We start from the raw sequence: 23,965 nt of genomic DNA, 5'->3' as shown, positions 1-23,965 counted from the left end.
ATTATTACTTACATTGCTTCTCTGTCTCTCTGTTAGGATCAGGGAATCTCCTTTTCTTAGTATTACATCACTAAACCCAATTCTTTGTAGTTTGCATGCATATTCTTTTAACAAGGAATCTTAAGTCCTGGGGAGAGAAACTCAGGTTAATTTACATGAGGTGGGGGAAGAGAAGTAATTCACAGGATTGTCTCCAAACTGAAGGAAAGCAAAAATTTGGAGGAAAACCTTCTCCATCACTGGGTTTTGCAAATTTACATAATTGCCTTGGGCAATGGGTTGCACTAGAAGACCTCAGGTTCCAGCCCTATGATACTGTGATCTTTATCAATTTCCTACACTGTCTCCTAATGCTAAATTGAGCATGGGGGGGTGGGGTATGCTTGATTGCACTGCCTGCATTCCTTGGTGTAATGTAAGTCATAAAGAAAATCCCACCAACTACTATCAGGTTCAAATTTTTAGTTATAAATAAGTCCTAAAAGTTAGTTTTCCAAAAGGAATGGTTAGAATTCTGGATTTATAAGAAATCATACCTGCAGTTGGATCTTGGCACAGTCTATGGGGTGTTTAGGGGATTGATTCTAGCACTTTTGAATACATGATTCATTGGTACCTATCTCTGGTGAAGTTTGGAATAATAGTACTAAAGTCAATCCCTTAAACTTACATAATGGTGAAATCTTACTGTTAAAGGAAGCATTAGCTGTTTGCTAGGACTTTTGAGAATTGAAAGACAATGGAAGGGAAAGCAGAACAGAACAGTTTTTCCATAATGCTTGGTTTGATTAAGCTTTATTAGAAAGAAATTGAAAGGAAAATTAGATCTGGTGAGAAAGATTGACATATGTGCAAGAGCCACTATAACTGATTGGTTCTGAGCAACTCCCTCATCTAAACTGGATCTGTAGATTTTGCCCCAAGAGATGGGTAGTGAGGTGTCTGCTTTCCTAAAAGACATTAAGCACACTCTCTTGAGGCTGTTAATCTCATGTTTGCTTTCTAATCCCTTTAATTAGAGGCTGACAGGATACACCTGGGATAGCATTTCGCCTGGGCTGTAGAAATGATTTGCCCCCTGCCACGTGGCTATGGCAGCCACCTGTACAGTTCTTCCTGGGGATTTGATTTCTCTGGTTTCCCTTTCCCCTGAGGGGTTTTGAATTTGACCAGGAGCGCAAATTAATTAGCCTCCTGAATTTTAATTGATTTTTTATTTTTGCTTGTAAGCTGTAATTTGTTCCTACCTTTGTTTTTAATTTGTGTTTTATTCATGTGTTTACATGGTTTTCTTATGGTGGTGTAGATGTTGCCAGGGGCACTTAGGTGAGATGGGTAGTGTAGAAATTTAATAAATACACTCTTTAACTCCTCTGTAGCTTAAACCTATTGAGGGAGAGGTTAGATAACTGGTGAGGCAGCTATTATTGTGAACCTATAAAATTGAGAGACTATTTTACAGAAAGCAAATTGAAATTGATGCCTAGAAATGGGTAAATGAGGCTCCCTAGACACCTTAGTTCAGGCTCCTTAGACTGAAAACTTCCATACTGGAATATTTTGATCTGTCCCTACTTGTATGCTCATGTTCTCTTCTTGACATTGACAGTGTGTTGCCATTATTAATAATACTTCTTCTGTTTCTCTTAGAAGGGTGAGGCAGAGTCTTTCTAATTCACTGCAAATTTATCTGGTGTACTTCTAAACTGAGCCTTTGCTTTAGGCAAGGGGAAATGTCATTGTTCGCTGGCTGTGATCCCAGATATCAGTTTGGAAGGGAAGAAACTGGTTTAGTCAGTCCTTCTGTTCCTGTCACTGATTTTCCCAAGGGCAGGATAATCTACAGGTAAATAGGTTTGCTATTCAAGTAAAGCATTTAGGATAAAATGTGAGGTTTTGAATCTTAAAATCAATCACAACTTTCTAGTCCTTGAGCTTAGTGAAAGAGAGACAGACAGAAAGACCAGACTGAAAGAAAGAGGGGTAGATGGATAGAAGAGGGAGAGAAAGGAAGAGAGAAGGAGATTGGGGAGGGGGGGGTGAGAGATGGGGAAACACCTTTGGGCAAGGTTGTAATAACTATTTGCCTTATCACCTGCAGGGAGTTAACTTTTCTCAAGGCTACTCAAACCTTCTGAAAACCGGAAGAAAGTGGTTGTTTAAAGCTATTAAAGCAGATGGAATGCAGATTATATTTTTATGCAGGGAAGACTTGTCTGTGTGTTTGGCTTTTGCTGCCTCTACTGTTAAAAGAGTTTTCTGCATGCTTTCAAGTAATTGCCATTGGCTGGCAAAACCTCCTGTCTGCATGCTATTATTATTTTTTAATAGTACTAAATTTATATGCTTACTATCTCACTATCCAGAGGGGATCTTTTGCGAGGACTCATCCTTTGGAAGTCCAAGATGTCACGCTGAAACATTAAAAGAAAAAAACTTTACAATCTCTCCTCTCAATGGAGAAACACTTTCCATCCATTGTTGGATATCTGTTGGCACAATGTACTTAAAACTCTATTGCTTGTACTTAATGTACACAGTGTACTTAAAACTCTATTGTTTGTACTTAATGTACCCAATGTACTTAAAGCTCTATTACCTATCTATTGACAGGTAGTCCTCGACTTATGACCACCATTGAGCCCAATGTTTCTGTTATTAAGTGAGAAACCTGTTAAGTGAGTTTTGCCTTCTTTTATGACCTTTCTTGCCAAAGCTGTTAAGTGAATCACTGCAGTTGATAAGTTAGTAAACTGATTGTTAAATGAATCTGACTTTGCTTGTCAGAAGGTTGCAGAAGGTCAGGATCATATGATCTTGGGACACAGCAATGGTCATAAATATGAACCAGTTGTCAAGAATCTGAATTTTGATCCCATGACCATGGAGATGCTGCAGAGGTCACAACTGTGAAAAATGGTCACCAGTTGCATTTTTCAGCCCCATTGTAACAGTTGCTAAATGAACTGTTGCAAGTCGAGGACTACCTGTACACCACTTTCATTCTTACTGTAATATCACCCGTAATAGGAAACATAGTGCCTCCTGGTGGCCAATGTAACTGAAAATATCACACAGGACATATACACTGCGCATATCCACCCTCCTACAGAAGAGGAGATAGTCACGTAAAAGCTTGTAAAAAGGGGGCAAGATACAATATAACATTATATCTCTCTACTCTGAGAGTTTAAAGGAAGGTGGACTCATTTGGGTAGCCTTTGTTGCTTACCTACTGATATCCATTTCTTATAATGTTTATATAACAGAAGGAAAAAACATACAAGGTCCTCCAGGCATCCTATAAATATAAAATCTTAGAACTACAACTTAACTTAAAAAAAAATAAGGGTTTCCATGCCCTTCTCTTCCACCTGATTCCAAACCACCACCTGTCATGGAAAACCCAGGGATTTAATATCTGTTTCGCCTAGAGAATGTCCCGCGGCATCTCCAGGTTGAAAAGGCTTAGGCAAGAAAGCAAAGAGAAACGCTCTTTACCAGCCAGTTTGCCACCCTTTGGAATCCCTGTTGAGCTGATGATTGATTGATGGAGAAGTTAGTACAGTGGTAGTCAACCTGGTCCCTACCGCCCACTAGTGGGCGTTCCAACTTTCATGGTGGGCGGTGGGGGTTTTGTCCCCTACTTTATAAATCACCATTACTGTGGAACCAGTGGGCGGTTAGAGAGAATTTTATTACTAACAGAGATACAAAAGTGGGCGGTAGGTATAAAAAGGTTGACTACCCCTGAGTTAGTAGATCCAGAAAACTTTTGGGAGACTCCAGGGGAAAGGTTTTTAAGTCCAGTTGCATTATTGATTTATTTATTTTATAACTCAGGGCAGTGAATATATTTAACACACTTTTCTCCTTCTGTCTTCCCCACAACAACATCCCTTTGGGGTGAGCTGACCCAAGGTCCCAAGGTCACTTAAATAGATGGCTTTAATGGTTAAGGCATGACTTGAACTCACAATCTCTTGCTTTCTAGCCTGGTGCTTTAATCATTAAATGAATTCTCTTTCTCTCTCTCTCTCTCATCTCTCCCTCCCTCTCCCCCTCCCTGTCTCTCTCTTTCCCTGTCTCTCTCTCTCTCTCTCTCTCTCTCTCTCTCTGTGCGATCCAGTTGTAGCATGGAATAATTAATGGTATTGTGGCTTCTCAGTACTTCTTGCCTCACTTCAGTGTCCTTAATGCAGGGATGTCAAACTGGATTTCTTGGAGGGCTGGATCAACGTTATAGATGTCCTTTGCGGGCCAGCGGAGGGGAGTGGGGGGAGGAGACAGGACGGACGCCTTCCTGTAGCACTCTGCCGGCCAAAACGGAGCATGGGCGGGGCTGCCTAGGCCCCCCGGGTCCCGTTTTGGCTGGCAGGGTGCTGCACGAGGCCATCCAGGCTAAAAACGGGGTGCGTGGGAGCTGCCCTTGGCCCCCTTGTGCCCTGTTTTGGCTGGCAGGAGGCTGCAGGAGGCTGTCCAGGCCCAAAACGGGCAGGCGGGGGCTGCCCACGGCCCCCCTGCACCCTCTTTTTGCTAGCAGAGGCACTGTGGACCAATCCTTTGTTATTTCCAGGCCAGTCCTGTGGGTCGGATCTAAGTACCCTGTGGGTCAGATCCCTCCCCCACCCCGGGCCTTGAGTTTGATACCCCTGCCTTAATGCCTCTCAGTTTGTCTATATATTTGAGTTTATCCTGCTTTCCCTTCAGGCAATTACATAGTGGTTTTTTTTTCCCTATTTTTTCCTTCACACCAACAGTCCTGGGAGGTAAGTAAAGCTGTGGCAGATTCCCCCTTGCAATCTTTTAAAAATCTCAGGGTTGTAGTTCCTCTGGTGGGCGTTCAAAAAACTGCAGGCCAACCTAATCTCAGTAGAAGACTGGACTTTACTCACCAATGCTGGGAGATCAGAGTTCAAATCCCCGCTTTTCAAAGAAACTGAATAGATAAACTTGAGTCCGCTGGTTTCAGCTTATCCATTATAATCACCAATAGAGCAACTTGCTTTCAGAAGTTGTGAGTGTTCTGTCACTGGAGGCTTTTTAGAAGAGACTAGACAGCCATTTGTCTGGAATGGTATAGGGCAGGGGTGTCCAACCTTGGCAACTGTAAAGACTTGTGGACTTCAACTCCCAGAATTCCTCAGCCAGCTTTGCTTTGCTGGCTGAGGAATTCTGGGAGTTGAAGTCCACAAGATCCCCTCCAACTCTGTTATTCTGTTAAATGTACTCAGTGAAAATCCAGGGTAGCTTTAATATATTTTCGTTAAGCAGTTTAATTAAGGCATCGTGGTACTCTTTGGTTGAATATCATAAACCGCCCTCAGCCATCGTGTGAACTGTTTGACATTGTCTCTGCATGCTTTGTCCACATGGCTATTACGACCTCCAAGCCACGGTTTGTCATTTACAGCATCATATGTGATGTGTGAGCTCAGCAAATTGTGGCTTGTTAACTGCTGTTAAAGCAGAGCTTAGTGTAAGGCCGTGTTTCTCAACCTTGGCCACTTGGACTTCAACTCCCAGAATTCCCCAGCAAGCAAGGAGTTCCTAAACTGGCAAGACTGGCTGGAGAATTCTGAGAGTTGAAGTCCACACATCTTGAAGGGGCCAAGGTTGAGAAACAGAGGTGCACGGTATGAATCCTACCGTTGCATCTGCTCTGGAATTTAGGAGTGGGGAGATCATCCTCCTTTAACTTTAAAGCTTATTTTAAACCTTGAATACCTTCTGCTCCAATGATATAATCTCTAGATGAACTGGGACAATTTCTCCTAGGATTTCCAACCAGCCTAGCCACTTTGGGAACTCCTGTAATCTCTAATTACTGTTAATTAATCCTAATTAATGTTAGGAATTCACTGCAGCATTTTTTATTTGCACTGCTTTTTATTTTCCCTCTGCATAAGCATTGAAGCTCTTCTTGCTTTCTCACTTTCTAATAAACTGCACAATTCCCGATTGAGGCAGGACAGGACAGATAGGAAGAGAAAATATAATTAATGATTTTGCTTCCCAGATTTATGCAGACTTACCTTTTCTGTCTTCCTTGCTTTCGTTGCCAGTGAGAGCTGCAGTTTTATTTTTCCGAAGAGAACGTTCCAGTCATGGCAGCCTCTTCCTTCTGATATAGTTTGCATCCAGGCTCTTGCCAGTTGGTGATTCAACGGGGTTGAAGTTCAGTCCGGACTGAGGTGGGGAGAATCTGCTCCGGCCTCTGATTGGCAGAAACTCATCTTTGCAGAAATACGTTTCCCACGCCTGCCTTGTCAATCGCCCCTTTTGTGCATGGGCCTTGCCAGTGAAAATGGGCAAAGGCTGTCCTTCCAAAAACTGTGCCGCTGGTTTCCATCTCAGTCCAGGCAAGATGAATAATAAAAGTCTCCCCTTCCCACAACAGAACCAGAATGGGATGTCACCCATCACTCTCCCATCAGCCCCTCCTGTTTATCTTTGTGGATTACATATTAACTGAAGTTGTTTGCTTAAGAATGTTGGGTTCTTGTTTATATCAGTGCAGAGATTTTAGCCCGAACAACTCATGCTGCAGGAAGGCAATTGTGTCACTGAGACTCTCGGCACCGAATTTTTGTATTGCTACCCTTCTCGTGACTTTCTGGGGAGAATCACTTCTATTTCTAGTGGTCTTTTTAGATGGAGCTATAGGAAATTAGGTAATAGTCATAGTGCTTTCTAAGAGTAAATGCTTGATTTTTGCAAATGAAGAAATGATGGCTAGAGTATCCTGCTGAAATGTTTGTCCAATCTTTTCTTGAAAACCTCCAGGGATTGAGCCTCTACAACTCCAGGAGGCAAACTGTTCCCTTGATTAATTGTTCTTACTCTCAGGGAAATTCTCCTTAGTTCCAAATTGGATCTCTCTTTAATGAGCTTCTACCCATTGTTTCTTGTTCTTCTGCCTGTTGGAGAATAAGTCAAGCCCCTCTTCTCTATGACAGCCCCTTCAGGATAGAAGATAGCTATCATGTTGCCCCCAATCTTTCTCTTTCATAGGCTGGACACACCTAGTTCCCTTAATTGTTCCTCATACCATTTAGTCCCCAGGCTCATTATCACCCTGTTGCTCTTCTCTGCACACTTTCAAAGGGTCTCAGCATCTTTTTTGTATAATGGATGCAATATTTCAGGTGTGGCCTCACTAGTGAAGTATATAGCAGTACTATCATATCTCCTGATCTTGATGCTATCCCTCTGTTGATGCAGCCTGCATTGGCTTTTTTTTGGCATCTGCAGCACAGTGCTGGCTCATCCTTAAGTGATAGTCCACTAAGATTCCCTTCACAGGCATAGCTGTTGAGCCAGGTCTGCCTATTCTAAATCTGCATGTTTGGTTTTTCCTGCCAACGGTGCAAAAAAAGCTCCCAAAGTTCCTAAAATTGGGTGCAACTCACTTAACAGCCATCTTATTTAGTAATAGAAATCCTAGTCCCAGTTTTGGTTGTAAGTCAAGGCCTGCCTCTATTATAACTGTGGGAAAGGCCAAGCTGAAAGTCAACTCTGTAGGAGGCATCTAAGGAACCTGTGGCAGAGCTCAGAGTCAGATCAGGGTCTTATGAATTTGTGGCCTTTGCTTACATTAGCACAGCATTGGCTGGGCAATTCTGATACTTTAAATCCATGTATTGTGAGCTATGGGGGCACAGTGGTTAGAATGCAATATTGAAGACCACCTGCCCACAGCCAAGAGTTCAATTCTGACTGGCTCAAAGTTAACTCAGCCTTTCATCCTTCTGAGGTCAATAAAATGAGGACCCAGATTATTGGGCGCAATATGCTGACATTTGTAAAGCACTTAGACTTACAGTCTATTGTTATTGCTCCAAAAGTGCTTTTTCAAGAGGCAACTGGACTTTCTATGGCTTTTCTTTGAAGATGTTTCACTTCTCATCCAAGCTGAAGAGCTGAAGAAGCTTCATGGCTTCATGTCTTCAGAGAAAAACCAGAAAGTCCAGTTGCTTCTTGAAAAAACACATTTGGGAGAACCATGACCTGGATGACTGAGAATCTTCATAGACCTATTGCTATTGTGCCGAGTTTGAAAAACACTGGCCTAGCAGACCAGGGTTTCTCCACATGTATCTCCTTCCTCCCCAGGAATGCCTGGAGATATTTTTCCTTTTCCTTGGTAACAATTAAAGAAAGCTCTTAGAGGTTATAATCCAATTCTCTTGTGAAGGTGGAAGCTCCACTGGGTTCGCTGCAAGTAACCCTGGTTTGGTGAGATTGATCTGAACACGGGAGGTTCTTAAATCACACCAATGGCCTGTTGACTACTAAATTAGTACACCAGCGAAATGCGGTAGACATAGTATACTTACTGCAGAAAGACACTCAAGCTTGAAGTACAGGGAAGGAGAAATAGTTTGCCATATGACATTGTAGAAAGTAAGTAAGATTAGTACTTTGAAGGTTCTTTTGTTTGTTTGTGTGCTTTTAAACCATGATTTGACTGTTTTAGGATCTATACTATGGTTTTTACATATTTCCTGCCTCAAAATGGCAGGAACCCATCTTGTCAGTTTTCAGCAGTCTTGATCAGTGAAGGCCCTGACAGTTACAAAAAGGAAAAATAGGACTGCGTGTGATTGCCCATAATTTAATTGACCTTTTTAATTAATCACAACCCATAAAGAAGTTGAAACTTAAAAATAAAATCCAGATCTTTAGTATCCGTGGTGAGAATCAATGAAAACCAAATGAAGCAATTTGTTTTTTTGTTTTCCGGTCTGCCCACTGGCATTTTCCTCTAGCAGCTCTCTAAAACCAATCACTGTCTTTTGAAATTAGAACTGGGCACACAAATGCTTGTTCGTGGGTTGGAAAATAGCATTAATGATTAGCCATTTTGCTAAATGTCCTGGTTTAATTTAGCTAGTGGACCATCTGCTCACTGTGTCCATCCTGACTATGTTTCTTCACCAGAGATACTGGGGGCAAAACAGTCTTTCCCAGCCAACTGTTTGAAATGATTTTTAACCAGAAGGGGATTTTAGTCTGAGGGTCATTTGCACGCAGGAAAGCATGTGCTTAGTTTTATGATGGTTCTTTCCCTAAAGTGGGAAAAGCTCCAGGGTAATTGACAAACAAACCAAGAAGTACACCTGCACATCTGCTTTAGACATTTTTCAGGCACAGCTGCTAAGTCATGCAATTTAGAAAAGGATATTTGCAGGACTGCTTCTCTATTCCGGAGGCAGATATTCATTTAGATTCTTAATCCTTTTCCTATTTCCTTCTAGGTTTTGAGAGGAAAAGTTGCAGATGTTCTACTTTTTGCTCCTCAGAGGTTTTTCAGCACCACGTTCAAGGTGAGAAAATTTCACACCATCCCATCCCATCCCATCCCATTGAGGGGGAATCTGTTCCATATTGGGCGAAGTGGGTAGAATATAAGCCCACATGTTTTGGGGTAACTTTCAATTTTTAATTTGACATTGGGTGGGGAGAAAGTCAATGACCCTGCATTTCTTCCAGGCCTCAGATCTCCAGATTGAATTGAACAAACATCTAAAGCCCAAACCAGATTCCAGCAAGCTGGTCTTCGGGAAAAATTTCACGGACCATATGCTCACCGTGGAGTGGAGCAAAGAAAATGGCTGGGGAAAACCACACATCAAACCTTTCCAGAATCTCTCTCTGCACCCAGCCTCTTCAGCCCTGCATTACTCAGTGGAGGTAATGGTTTCCCATCTAAAGAGTTACAGATAAATACCCTCCATTCTCCTTCTGTTTTGCTGGAAAGGGTTCTTACATCTTAGGACTTGATGTATGATAGACCACAGGGAGATGATGAAGAGTAGATGGAGCCCAGTTGAGTGACATATGAGGAAGGTCACAGGGTTAAAGGAAGAATTGGGAGTATGACAGGTTAGAGATGGTCCTCATATCTAGGCTATAGTTGGTTTTGATCATACATGCAGTATATACCATGGTCAAGAGCAAGAAATCAGGAATCCAGGCAGTTCAAATGAATATAAGTTTATTGAATTGAATAGAGTAGAGTAGAGTAGAGTAGAGTAGAGTAGAGTAGAGTAGAGTAGAGTAGAATAGCTTTATTGGCCAAGTGTGATTGGAATTTGTCTTGGTGTAAATACTCTCAGTTTATATAAAAAAAGATACATTTGTCAAGAGTTGAGAATCAGAACGTACAACACTTAATAATAGTCATAGGGTATAATCAGCAATCAAATCATACTAGGAAACAGTCAATATAAATTATAACAAGCGACAAAGTTACAATCCTACAATCCAATGTTTTTTTTGATGATGCTTTTGATGTTAGGTGTCCATTTTAGGTCATGTAATATAGTAGAACCTAGAAATTTGAAGGTCTCTACTGTTGATACTGTGTTGTCTAGTATAATAAGAGGTGGTAGTATGGAAGGGTTTTTCTAATGTATGCTAATACTCTCTACAAGAATCTTTTTTTTATAATAATTTTTTTATTTTTCAGTTTCAAAAGTACAAACATTTCATTTTTTCTCAAGCAGTGTATCATCTGGGCACTAACACCTCTGTGCCACATCCTTTACCATTTATAATGCCATTCACATTTATATTATTTCTCTAAGATACAGATAAACATTATACAGCTCTTCTGGTGATAATGTCTTATTAGCATTACATCTCATTGTTATCATCATATATATATATTGACATCATCTTATTTGTATGTCTATCTTACTTTATTTTCTATTCCCTTTTTTTCTTCCTCATTTCCAAATTCCTACTCTCTACAAGAAGCTGAACTACTAACGATCAGCCAAACTAGTGGTAGATAAGAGTCTGAGGAATTCAAGGTGGTCTGGCCTTAGATCACTTGTGGACATAAAGAGAATTGAGATGGATGATGTGTTTGACCCCACTCTTGAGCTCAGCCTGGTTATCTCCTACAGGACTAGGATTTACAAACTACAAAAGTTGGATTCACACAATTCAGCAAACTTAGGTTGATATGTTTAACCTATCACAGAGAGAAATATTGAAAGAAAGCTTTTGAAAAGGGAGAGAATTAAGGCAGGTTAGATTAGTCTTCCCTAATGTGGATGCAGGAGGACCAAAGCAATTTGCACTCCTGTCCATCTGGAACCTTCCAAATTGGGGAAAAGATAGGTTACATTGTTGGGTTAAGTTGTCATTCTTCATAAGATAACTTAGAATAAAGATTCAAGTCCCAGAAATCTTTGTTGATTAATGGATCTAATGAGTTGTACCATTATTAGAAGTCAGGAGGAAGACATGTATCTTCTTCACACATTAATTTTGGATTATACAAGTGTTTAAGAAGGAAAGTCTCACTGCACCTCATAAATCAATAGGAGTAAAATCTGGGAGATGAAACTTAATGACTTTCTTGGACATATCCATTTAGTTTTCTGGGCTGCTAGGGTCTAAGCTACAGTGGGCTTGCCTAATTTGTGATTCAGGGTTACAGGGGGAAATAATTATAGGATAATCTGGGAATGTTAAACCAAGTATTTAACATTAGGGGGTAGAGGAAACCTGATGGAAGACAATGGGCAATGGCAATGCTGGGGCTGGGAATTGGTTTTTCTTTTCCTGGCAGATCAAAGAGGCGCAGTGGAACAGTGTTCTCTGTTTGCATGGTTGGAGAGAGTTCTGGGTTGCCAGTGGAAATTCTCAAATCATCCAGATCATGGTTGTCTCAAAGGTCTGGGATCTGCCAAAATAGGTTGTAGGGGAAATGTTCATTGCCCATCTCTGCATCATAATAAGGTCATGTGAACAAAGCCTCTGCTTGTTTCATTAACCCGCTAAAGGTTAAGTCCAGCTCATGTGTCAGTACATGATCTCTGCCACATAATTCACTTTGCTTTCTTATCTCCCCCTTCCTCCTCTCCTTATGTAGCTTTTTGAAGGAATGAAAGCTTTCCGGGGCTCGGATCAGCGCATCCGGCTTTTTCGTCCCATGCTCAACATGGATCGCATGTTACAATCCTCCCTTAGAGCTTGCTTGCCTGTGAGTATGTGGAGCGCCTTCTGGTGCCCTTTCTTGCCCTGGGTGAGTTACCTCTTAAGCTGTGATCTCTCTCCCGAGGCCATCTGTGGAACCCTGAAATGAAAAGATTTCAACCTGAGTTCAATAAAAGGAAGTAGCCAGGGACAGAAAATAATTGGACTCCCTCCCAAGATATTTCAAGAAAGACTGGGTCAAGCCTCTCCCTGCAACCTTGGGGGACCCATTGAAATAGACCCCCATTTAGTGTACTCCTGTTGTTTGGCTTCCTAAAATCATCTTTCCAACCAGGTAGTTGGTATATGAGTATGGAGAAGTGGCCTGTGTATGAAACATATTTTAATCAAGGTGACTCCATCGTTTGCTTAGTTGGAGGCAACTTCCAATGCTTTTAACTTCTCTTAATATGCAATAGTGGTGAATACCTGTAGCTCTCGTCTGTAGGATGAGGGTGAAAGTTCATCCTCAGATCTTGTGGGTTGGTAACGTTTTGTTCCCAGGCTAGGTAATGTCTTCAGCAGATCCCCTAAACTCTGCTGAAGGTGTTACCTAACCTGGGAACAAAATGTTCAGAAACCAACCCACAAACTCCAAGAACGGAACCTTCACCCTTTCTTAATATTTTCTGTGAATGGAGATATCAGGGGATGAGAGGAATGAGTCTAGGATTCAGAGCAGACATTATGAAGTGGAGGGAAAAATAGTTTCTCGTGGTATCCAATAGGAGGGAGTAAAAAACATCGTTCTGCTATCCCTTAGGACAGTTAGCGTGTTTCCTTTGGAGTCAGATGCTTCTGAATAAAGATGTGGAGAAGGCACTGATGGCTACCACATCTTGCTTCTGGGTTTCCCAGATGTGCCTCCCTGTGTCCATTGGGGAAGGGATGCTAGAAACTAGATGGGGCACTGTTCTATCTAGCTGGCTGTTTTAAAGTTTGCAACGGGGTTCTTTATTCTCCGTGCAAGGACAAACAGCAGGAGTGTCGTGTTTTCGTCTTCTTGCAGGCCTTTGATCAGTCGGAGTTGCTCGAATGCATCCGGCAGCTGATCCGGGTGGACCAAGATTGGGTCCCACACTCCAGCACAGCCAGTCTCTACATCCGCCCCATCTTGATTGGCACCGAGGTGGGTATTAATGCTTCCAATTTTAGACATTTTAGGCAGCAGGCGTCTGTGGATTTCCATAATTTAACCTTAACAATTATTTAAATAGAATAAAATAGATACTTTATTGGCCAAGTGTGATTGGACACACAAGGAATTTGTCTTCGTGCATATGCTCTCAGTGTACATAAAAGATACATTCGTCAAGTCGAGAATCATAATATACAACACTTAATAATAGTCATAGGATACAATAAGCAATCAAATCATATTAGGAAACAGTCAATATAAATCGTAAGGATACAAGCGACAGAGTTACAGTCATACAATCACAAGTGGGAGGGGATGCGTGATGAGTGATGAGAAGATTAGTAGTGTAGACTTTGTAATAGTTGAACAGTGTTGAGGGAATTATTTGTTTAGCAGAGTGATGGCTTTCGGGAAAAAACTGTTCTTGTGTCTTGCATCTGAACGGAGTTGCCATTTCTAAATGGTGTCCTTGTTTATGTTCCCTCCGATTTCCAAAATCTGATCCCTTTTCATTAGAACAAGGTGACAGAAATAATACCACCAGTCTTGCATTTCCATTTCCTGTTTCTCGTTTCCCTTCTTGTTTAACTCACTAATTTCAGAACCATTTTTATGGATTTTAACCATGTACTCCATACACCCATAAAATGCGCTGGGTGTGCGCATTGTAAGCAATAAAACCTAGCTAGACTTAAAACTAACCAAGATTAGCATGTATGAATACATGCCCTGTGTTTTTACAGATAGTTCCTGACTTATGGCCAGTCACTTTGCGACCTTTTGAAATTATGATGGATTTATCAGAGGGCTACTTATGACCCAGTTTAAAAGTTTTGATGGTTGCCCCACTGCTCCCTCCCAGTCAACCAACCAAACTTTGGGCATTTAGCAACTGAGCTGCATTTACATTCATCTGCAGTATCCAGCAGTCATATGACCATGTTTTATGATGATTTTGCCCCAAACTGGTATTTACTTCTAGTTTTTGGCAAAACTGCACCTATAGCAAACCATTGGTTCACCAAATGATTGCAGCATTCACTTAACAACTGTGGTGGCTGCTTTATGATAGCAGTGGCTGCTTAATCATCACCACCTTTTAATGACCCCATAATCCTTTGTGGGGTGGAGTCTGGGCAACTGAATGGAGCTAACAGATGGCCGGATACCTTTCCTATCGCCAGTGTGGAGTTTTGTCCAGCAGATATATTCTCATTGTGCCCAGAGAGAGAAATATCGGCCTCTACTATCAGCCTCCTGATTGGGAGGCAAGAGCTCCACCTCTAGGCTACTGCACCACTCAATTTTTAATTTAATTTAATTTAAATTTAATTTTTCACATTAAGCAGTGGGCACTTAATGACTGTTGCAAAAAAAGGTGTAAAATTGTATTGGTCACATGATCAACACATTTTATGACCATTATGACTTATGACCATGTTGGTCAAGCTCTGTCTCAGTAGCAAGTCAATCTAGTTAGGTGTACGGTGGAGATACACGAATAGTGTTAAAAACATTGAATCTCCTTGCAGTCCTGCTCAGTTTCTGGAGATGCTGAAGTCAGCTTCACCAGTATTCTTGGCCAGAGCATGGAAATAATTTGCCAGTACAATATTCCATGTTGTTTTTTGACTAAAAAAATTGTATCCCACCACTGGTTTTGCTGCTCATCCAAGTCACTTCTTCAGCCTGAGCAAGTCGGTTAGGAGGGCCACTTCAAACCAAAAAGAAAAGTCCAGCTTGTCATGACTCAGCTTCCAGACGTTATAGATCTGCTTATTCTAATCATGTTTGCTGACCAGCCTCTTATGTGGCCTTCTTCCCTCCTGCCCTCTGCAGCCTTCCTTGGGGGTCTCCATTTCCAACCACGCACTGCTCTTTGTGATCTTGGGCCCTGTGGGTCCTTATTTTACCACCGGCAGCTTCAATCCCGTTTCCCTCTTGGCTGATCCCCGATTTGTCCGTGCCTGGATAGGTGGAGTTGGCAATTGCAAAGTAGGCGGGTAAGTCCAGGGCTTCTGTTTTTAACCGAAATGATTGAATAAAAGCTAGGCTGTTTTAAGTCAGACTTTCCTAACCTGGACATATTCCATATGGGCGAACTTCACCTCCTAACATTCTTGGCAATGCCTGGGGAATTCTGGGTCTTGAAGTCCACAGTTCTGGAAGGCGTATAGATAGAGCAAGGCCCAATTTATTTTGTAGAGATGGGACATTTTCCTTCAGACAAGAATTTGCCTTTTTTTAAAAAAATTCATTGAGGACTACAGGAAATTTGTGATAAGGTGACACTGGAGAGGTTAGGGGTCAAAATGTAATAGGCATCCTACTCAAAATACAGTCTTTCCCCTAACTCTAGCAGAAGCTTAAAGTATATATTTTAGCTTTTTTTATTATTTCAAAGGGGAAAATTTTTCACCGCTGAAAATCATCTTTGTTGCTCTATCAAATTGAAATATGTTGCCAAATAGCAAAGATGATTAGTGGATTGGAGGCTAAAACATATAAAGAATGGTTGCTGGAATTGGGTATGAAAAGAAGGACTGGGGGTGAATGACAGCAGTGGTTCCAGTATCTCAGGGTTTATCACAAAGAAGGAGTCAACCTATTATCCAAGGCAATGAGGGCAGAACAAGAAGCAATGGATGGAAATTAATCAAGGAGAGAAGCAACTTAGAACTAAGATAAATTTCCTGACAATTAGAACAATTAATCAGTGTAACAACTAGCCTTCAGAAGTAGTGAATGCTCCGACACTGGAAGTTTTTATGAAGAGATTGGACAACCATTTGTCTGGAATGATATAGGGTTTCCTGCCTGAGCAGAGGGGGTCAGACTAGAAGGCCTCCAAGGTCCCTTCCAACTCAGTTATTCTGTTATAGAGTCTTTAATGACACTGAAAAAAAATTGAGGATTGCCAAAGGCAGGTTATTGATGTTCCACCCCGTGTTAATACTTAAATAGTGATCCGTTTTTCCCAAGTATGATGAATAGAGTAACCACAAACAGGCCTTGACTGGAGGAAAGGTTTTGAGGAGGAGTTTGGGAATCCTCAGCCAGGTATTTAGAGGTTGGCTGCCTCTTTTCATCAAGGCAGAGGCCCTTGGTTTAACACTGGAGAGATGCTTGATGCTCCATCTGTCGTCCCTTCCTTGTTTCCCCTTTTAGTCCTTCAGGCTGGCTTGGCATCCATTTTAATGAAGGGATAAAGGCCTTTGTGTCTGATCAGGGTACTGTGCTGCTCTTATGTCACCCTTAGCAACTATGGCCCCACCATATATGTGCAAAGAGAGGCTGCCAAAGTGGGTTGCCAGCAGGTTTTGTGGCTATATGGAGACGACCACCAAATCACTGAAGTTGGGACCATGAATATTTTCTTGTTTTGGAAGGACCAAGAGGGAGGTAAGGAATTTTATCTCTGGGCGGTGGTGGATCCAGGTTGCTTGTTTTGGCTTTTGATGGAAACATGGCTGATTCGGCATATTGATTAAACATTAATTCCTGGTTCCTAAGATAAATTGCCATTAGAAAATTCCTTCATTTACCCAAAAAAACTTGTCTTGGTTTTTCATCCGAAAGTGTTCAACCTTTTCTCCTCATCTCCTGGATATATTTATTGGGGGGCGGGGGGGTGTTGTGCATAGGCACCTGTTCCTAACTACCAGTCAGCCCTCAACTTACAACCACAATTGAGCCTGGAATTATAATTGTAATTTGTTGCGGTCATTAAGTGGGTCACCATGTGACTGGACCCAACTTTACAATATCTTTAGTGGCGGTTTGTTAACTGAATGCTGTGGTCATTAAGTGAATCCATTTTACCCAATGAATGTTTTTTGCCAGAAGTAAATGCTGGAAACGGGCAAAAAATGTTGAAAATTGTGGTTATGTGACTGCAGGACATTGTAAACAGCCATAAAAGCGAGCCAGTTGCCAAGTGTCCAAAATGTGATCATATAACTGCAGATGTGGTGCTGTCGTTATTGTCACTTTGAAATTGGCCATCCTAATTTTGCAACAGTCTCTTAGTGACTTAGTCATAAGCCGAGGACTCTCTGTCCAATGATGAAATGGTTGTCACCAAAATGTAGATCACCTGTCCTTTCATATTTGCATTGTGCTACTGCATGCAAAGGCAAAGTTTGTGTCATGATGTGTATTTTTTATTTGCCACTTTCCTGCAGACACCCATCATTGCAGGAAAGTGGAGAAGGAGGAGAAGGCAACATTGGTGAATTTTTAAAAATATCTTAACATTCTCTGGATTTGTGGGTTTTAAAACTTATTTAAATTAATACTGTACTCAATGCGAGCACATACTCAAAATGACAAGTGGATTTATTTTCTTGTGCCATAGAGAAAAGGGTGTCACTTCTTAACATGGCACAAATAGCACCCAGAGGCATCAGGAAGAATATGTTTGAGTTTTTCCTTTAGTCTTGTAGGTGGTCCTTGACTTACAGACATTTGAAATTACAATGGTACTAAAAAAAGTGATTTACAACAGGCACCCTTGCAACCCTTGCAGGTCACATGATCAGAATTCAGGTGCTTGGCAAACAGCCTGTATTTATGACAGTCACACAGTCCTGGGGTCATTGTGGTTGTCATTTGTAATCTTCCCAGCCAGCTTTCAACAAGCAAAGTCAATGGGGGAAACCGGTTTACTTAATTACTACATGATTCACTTAATGACATGATAATTCGCTTGACAGCCATGGCCAAAAAGTTCAGGTGTGACTCACTTAATAACTGCCTTGTTTAGCAATGGAAATTCTGGTCCCAGTTGTGATTGTAAGTCAAGGAGTGCCTGTATTTTGTTTCCCAGATGCAAATTTATGCAGATTAAAACTGATTAAGCAAGAAAAACAGTCACATTAATTAGTTAGGATTCTTTAACCTTTTTTGCTTGCCTGCTTGATTGCTTTATCCATCCATCATGTATGTATGTCTATGTCTCTATGTCTGTCTGTCTGTCTCTCCCTCCCTCCTTCCCTCCCTCTCTCTCTTTGAATGTATATTAAATATTATCCCATTGTCATTTATGAAAATAATAAGTGCATATGTTTTGTTGCTCTTCTCTGATTAAACATAGCTAATGGTTGGATCCAGAGTTAGTTATGTGCAGAACTAATACATTGAAACCAGTGAAAGACAACGTTGTGCTATTCGGATTGATAAATAAACTCTATATAGGACTAAGTTCCCATGCAATTCAGCTTTCTAAAGCTTCTGATAGACATGATTTTCTCTTTTAATTATAATCGCATTCCTTCCCCCTCAGTTAATTCCACCTTTTGGGGTTTTGGAAATGTTTTGGCGCTATGACATGGAACCATCCTTAGAAATGTGTAACTATAATGTCCACTTTACAGATATGGAGCTGGTCACCCCTTTGCTTAATGGAATCATTTTGCCTGGTGTGACACGACAAAGCCTTCTTGATTTGGCCCGCAAATGGGTGAGTATTCAGAAGTGTGGGGTAGCTCTGCCACTGATGGGGAGGTTACACGCCCCTTATTGAAACCAGGGCTTTCCCCCCCATTTTGTAACATTTATTTTTTTAGTATTTATTCTTGCACTCTGGAATGAACTGAGAGAGCAGCAGAGAGAACAATTTTCTGGATAAAAATAAGGGTATTGATGTCAAATCCTGAGTTAAGGAGAGAGTCTCATTCTGCATTTTGGTGGGGTGACTTAAGGACCATAGAAACAAGCAGTTATTGTAAAGGGAGTAAGGTTGGGTTTTCCCATTTTTCTAATTTCTAAGATGGCCAAAGAATGGGATGTGGAGATGTCAGGAAGGGGAAGGTCAAACAAGTCAGAATAGTGGTTGCTAGTTGTACAATTGAAGCACCCTTCACTTTTAGCATATAAAAAAAGATTGAATGCAAAGTTGCAGATGCTTCCCTACTCTGTTGGTGCTTCTAGTGCAGGGGTCTTCAAACTTGACAGCTTTAAGACTTGTGGACTTCAAATCCCAGAATTCCTCCTTCAGTCATGTTAGCTCAGGAATTCTGGGACTTGAAGTCCCCAAGTCTTAAACTTGCCAAGTTTGAAGACCCTTGTTTTAGTGGGATGGGTTTTTTTTTTCCTGACCTTTTTGTACTGTTGAATAACAATAACTATTAAATTGATTGTTGGTCTTATAGGATAATTTTCAAATGTTTTTGGCAAGGTAGGAAGCTTTACTATGAATGTTTAACCTTTTTGCCACCCAAATTGGCAATGGTGGGATGAGGAGGCCGCAGGGGCCATTGGTTCCTAGTCTTCCTTGGTGGGCAGCAATCCCCAAGATTTTGGATAGTTTTTCTTAGCTCTCACTGAAGATAGGATAGCTTGATTCTGAGATGTTTTGCATGCAAGGCCTTTGCAGTGCAACCAAGGAGTGGTTCTGAAATAGATGGATTGGACTCAAAATTCAATTGCAAGATCCAATCTGGGTCAGTCACCGGGACCAGAGGTTTACTCTTCCAAGCTTTCGGACTTGTCCTGGAATCCATCCTCAGGAAACTTCCCTCTACCGGAATATGTGGGCTATTCTGTGAGTCGTATTTACACGGTGCCTTACATGGTTGATTGGTGTAGTGATGGCTGGCAATTGACTGTTGTTTCCTTCCAAAAACTGATCCCAGTGACTGACCCAGATTCGATCTTGTAACATTATCCTGGGACACATATTTGCCTTGATTCAAAATTCGATCTTTCTGCATTTTAAAAAAACGGATGACAGCAGGATTTAAATAGGTTTGTCTCTCTTTCTACCCAGGGGGAATTCAAGGTTTCAGAGAGATCAATCACCATGTCTGAACTGATTAAAGGCTTGGAAGAGAAAAGGGTGAAGGAGCTATTTGGCTCAGGCACAGCCTGTGTGGTATGTCCCGTGGACAAAATTCTCTATCAGGGCAAGGTGAGAGTCATGGGATATTCCCAACTTTCTGGTTTCCCTACATCTATTTTGTTCCTCTTGATATAAACTGGGTTTCTGTCTCTCTTGGCACAGAATTATCATATCCCCACAATGGAAAATGGACCTGAGATTGCAAAACGGTTTCTGAAGGAACTGACAGATATTCAGGTAAAATTCTTAGTGGGAGGCAGAAAATTGATCTGACAGGTTGTGCTTGCTTGGTTTTTCATGCTTCCACATTTTAAATTCATTCTGTCCTCTTTCTGCGTTGATTTGCATTTGAAAAAGTACCTATTTCAGCATTTTGAGGCACTTCAGCCTTGGCAAGGCAAAAGGGGGCTATTTTTCTTCATATCCTCTGCCAAAAACAAACATTTCCATGCTGATTCTTGGGATGCTGGATGGGCTATTCCAGTGACATCACACTGTCTCTGACTAGGCTCCTTGTGGCCTCTTAGGGCAGAAAAAGGAAGTATATAGAAATGGCAACATCTTGCTGAAATTGAAAATAAGCAGAATCAGGATTTAGCAAGCCTAGAGATGAAAGACCACTAGCAAATTCCTGCCCTGGATGTTAGAATCTCGGAGCGTACCCTCTGTGCTTACTGTAACCTGACATCTGATTGGGACAATCCTGAGGACACTGATGTATCTTGCACAATTGAAGTAATCTGCTTTCTCTTTCCAAGCAGTGTGGCGTTGTGAATAAAATATTTGACTAGGAGTGGAGAGACCCAGGTTTCAGTTCACTTACAGCCACAGAGGCCACTGGGAGACTTTAAGACAGTCAACCTCTTATCATTCCAAATATCCTCACAGGGTGCTTGTTATTGGCAAAAATAGATCTTGTCTGTGCTAAAGATATAAAACATATTAAATCAAAATATTAAAATAGGGTCCCCGGGTTAGGTTAGATTACCCATCCCAACATACAGATCCACGAGCAGAAAACTGTGTAAGTTCACATTAAAATTACTAAGTTACTTTGATATGCAGTCCTAGATTAGTTTTAATTTTTAGGCCCTACTTCAAAAGGAAGCAGAATTTAGCTTGCCCTGTCTTTCCCCAATTGGGCCACAAGAGGGCAGAATGGCTTTGTGATGGAATGCTTGTGTTGTATCAGTGTTGACACCCGGGGAAGATGGCCTGAGCAGGTCCCTGCAGTTTTCTTGGCAAGATTTCAGAAGTAGTTTGCCATCACCTCCTTTGTAGGGGTGAGAGAGAGTGACTGTCCCAAGATCACCCAGCTCGCTTCATGCCTAAGGCGGCATAGAACTCACTATCTCTCGGATTTTAGCCTGATGCCTTAATCATTACACCAAATTAATAACCTCCCAAGCATATGAAATGTGGGCGACATGACTGTGGGGGGAATATTGGCCACTGAAACTTTGGAACCAGGTCATAAGTACATGCCAGTACCTTTCCAGGAGTTTGTCATACTTTGAACAATCACTAAGCAACCCAGCCCTAAGTTGAGAACTATCTGTATGGGATAGTAGTTCTTCATTTTCTCCTTCCAACGTTTCTAGGAATTTGTTCCAAGACAAAGGGGTTGGGGGGGTTAAATTATCATCTCCTAGGACCTCAACTTTATGATTAGCCAAAACTCTTTAAAAATAAGAAATAAAAAGATGGGGTGAAGAACAATTACGCCAATAACAGTAACCCAACTTTTTGAAAAAAAGAAAATCTGGTCTGCACTGACAAAGTGACAATATCTCCCCTTCTCCACATCATTTCTTGTAATGTGTGTGTGTGTGTGTGTGTTTGGCGGGGAAAGCAATTCTGATTAGCTCTGCTTCTGCTTAATATTTTGCAAGGCTACAACCACAATTCTGAGTGTATTTTTTTGGTCCTTCACAGTACGGACGCATCCCAAGTGACTGGGCCGAGGAGGTTTGTTGAAGACTCTGGAATTTGACTTTTCCTGCTCTTGTTCAGTCTCACTTTCTTCACCACAGCTGTATTTATGACATGGTTCTAAAACTTTTCCAAGTTTGCCTTTCGTTTTGCCAGAGGTTTAACTGACCCTCTGCCTGGTTTGGGAGATCTACAGATATAAACCCAGTCCCCTTTATGGCGGCAAAACACTCCACATCAGGAAGGCCCACCCTGACCCAGGACCTAGAAGAATACCAGATCAACCTCTTTGCAATGGAAACAAAGCTTTGAACTTCAAGTTGGCTCGCTCTGCTTCTCTCTCTCCACTCCAAAACTCGGCTGCTTTTTGCTTTTAAGTGCAATATTAAGAGAGAGAGAGGAAGAAAGAGAAGGAATGTGGGGTGTACGCAAAGCTCTAATACTTCATGTGCATGATTGCCATTTTTAAAAAAATAGTTGCTTGGATTCATGTAGAAGCACATGGAAAAAAAGTTTAATCTAAATCATATTGCTCTTATAAAAGTTTTTTTTTTCATTTTGGTATCTTTATGAATAGTGCCAACATTTTAAATTTTGGCTCCTGTATCTTAAAGTGAGCATTTTTAGAAATTCTTGTTTTGTGTGGATGACTTCTCACTTTCTAAGTTAAATCTGCTGGATTTATAAGAAGCCTTATATCTTCAGAATTAACACGGAGCTACAATTTTCAGCCACGGTTGGCTTTTTAAAGTGATTCAATAGTTGTGTGACAGTGAGAAGGATGGCATATAAACTTAATAAATAAACAAAATTGAATTGTGTCCTCGCCACCCATTTCTGATTTTCTTGTTCTGTGTAGTAAACAATGTCTGTTCTAGTGTTTCTCGACCTTGGCAATTTTAAGAAGTGTGGACTTCCAACTCCCAGAATCCTCCAGCTAGGTGGCTATGGAACTGAAATCGACACATCTTTGCTGTGTCTAAGTTGCTAAGGTTTAAAAACACAAGTCTGTAAGCAATGCAGTTTGGGAGAGTTTGTTTGTTTATCAAATTTATATAGGCGCCCACTTCATGAGAAGTGACCCTGGGTGGTGTATAATCATTCTAAATCATGTGATGATTTCCCAGAATTCTTTCAGTTAATTATTTGAACAAAACTTTTCTGGACTAAAGATTCCTTGCAGAAAAAATAGCTTCATTATCACTAAGGTTGCACAGATAAGTCCTTGACTTACAACTGCAATTGAGCTCAAAATTTCTGTTCCTAAGTGAGACATTTGTTAAATGAGTTTTTCCACATTTTACAACCTTTCTTTCCACAGTTGTTCAGTGAACCATTGCAGTTGTTAATTTAGTAACATGGCTGTTCCACACTGACTTGGCTTGTCAGAAGGTTGCAAAATCACATGACCCTGGGACACTGCAACTGTCATAAATATGAGTCAGTTGCCAAGTGTCTGAATTTTGATCATGTGGCCGTGGGAATGAGGCAATGGTCGTAATTGTGAAAAACAGTCCTAGGTTGTAACTTTGAATAGTCACTAAATGAACTGTTGTAAGTCAAGGACTACATTTAATTCACCTATCCCATAAAGCTGGGGATCACACAGGTCCTTGCCAGTTCTGGAAAACCTGTAGCAGAAATTTTGAGTGGCCCCACCCCCATCTATTCTCTGCCTCCTGAGTCCCAGCTGATTGACCGGGTTTTCTTTTGTTACCCTGCACAGGAGAAAGGAGCTGGAAAGCAGGTTAGTGGGGTGGGGAGGGAATGGGGATTTTGCCATTTCCTTCTCCCTGGAGTGCGGTGGGAATGGAGGTTTTACAGTATCTTTCCCCTGCCACGCCCACCAAGCCACACCCACCAAGCCACGCGCACAAAACCAGTAGTAAAAATGTTTGAATCCCACCACTGCTCTGTACCTACTAGGCCTGTGATGGCGAGCCTATGCCACGCGTGCCAGAAGTGATGTGCAAAGTCATCTCTCTGGGTATGCGAACTGTCGCCTGTTGCTCTTCTGGGTTCCAGCGCGCTGGCCAGCTGGTCTTCATGCGTGTGAGAGT

The 23,965-nt window shown here is 41.4% G+C and overlaps 1 protein-coding gene and 2 long non-coding RNA genes across 11 annotated transcripts in view; 1 reads left to right on the top strand and 2 right to left on the bottom strand.

The window, feature by feature from the left end:
• Positions 1–6,438, bottom strand: part of LOC113443469 (uncharacterized) — a 13,997-nt gene extending 7,559 nt beyond the window's left edge. For both annotated transcript variants that reach the window (XR_015740405.1, XR_015740404.1), the window contains exons 1-3: positions 6,036–6,438; positions 2,352–2,414; positions 13–127 (exon numbers count right to left, since the gene is read on the bottom strand). This is a non-coding gene — a long non-coding RNA (uncharacterized LOC113443469). The remainder of the gene's footprint in view (positions 1–12; positions 128–2,351; positions 2,415–6,035) is intronic.
• The window catches only part of BCAT2 (branched chain amino acid transaminase 2), a 24,924-nt gene extending 2,189 nt beyond the window's left edge, over positions 1–22,735 (top strand). For 2 of the 8 annotated variants that reach the window (XM_087918168.1, XM_087918170.1), the window contains exons 2-13: positions 1,724–1,846; positions 2,614–2,678; positions 9,261–9,329; positions 9,496–9,696; positions 11,891–12,001; positions 13,004–13,123; positions 14,972–15,135; positions 16,392–16,534; positions 18,508–18,593; positions 19,902–20,042; positions 20,136–20,210; positions 21,909–22,735. In XM_087918168.1, the coding sequence (XP_087774294.1) occupies positions 9,586–9,696; positions 11,891–12,001; positions 13,004–13,123; positions 14,972–15,135; positions 16,392–16,534; positions 18,508–18,593; positions 19,902–20,042; positions 20,136–20,210; positions 21,909–21,950 (993 nt within the window). In that variant the 5' untranslated portion in view covers positions 1,724–1,846; positions 2,614–2,678; positions 9,261–9,329; positions 9,496–9,585 and the 3' untranslated portion in view covers positions 21,951–22,735. The remainder of the gene's footprint in view (positions 1–1,723; positions 1,847–2,613; positions 2,679–9,260; positions 9,330–9,495; positions 9,697–11,890; positions 12,002–13,003; positions 13,124–14,971; positions 15,136–16,391; positions 16,535–18,507; positions 18,594–19,901; positions 20,043–20,135; positions 20,211–21,908) is intronic. The other 6 variants (XM_087918169.1, XM_087918171.1, XM_087918172.1 and 3 more) reach the window with 3 other exon arrangements.
• On the bottom strand, positions 20,150–23,965 carry LOC148124420 (uncharacterized). Its single transcript, XR_015740406.1, has 2 exons — positions 23,829–23,965; positions 20,150–20,897 (listed from the first exon to the last, which is right to left on the bottom strand). It is a non-coding gene; the product is annotated as an uncharacterized LOC148124420 (long non-coding RNA).

This window comes from Pseudonaja textilis, chromosome Z (genome assembly GCF_049901715.1).
Source record: "Pseudonaja textilis isolate UNSWEBS1 chromosome Z, rPseTex1.2, whole genome shotgun sequence".
Taxonomy (NCBI): domain Eukaryota; kingdom Metazoa; phylum Chordata; class Lepidosauria; order Squamata; family Elapidae; genus Pseudonaja; species Pseudonaja textilis.
Note: the sequence above shows the minus strand (reverse complement) of the source record. Positions and strands in the feature narration are given on the sequence as shown.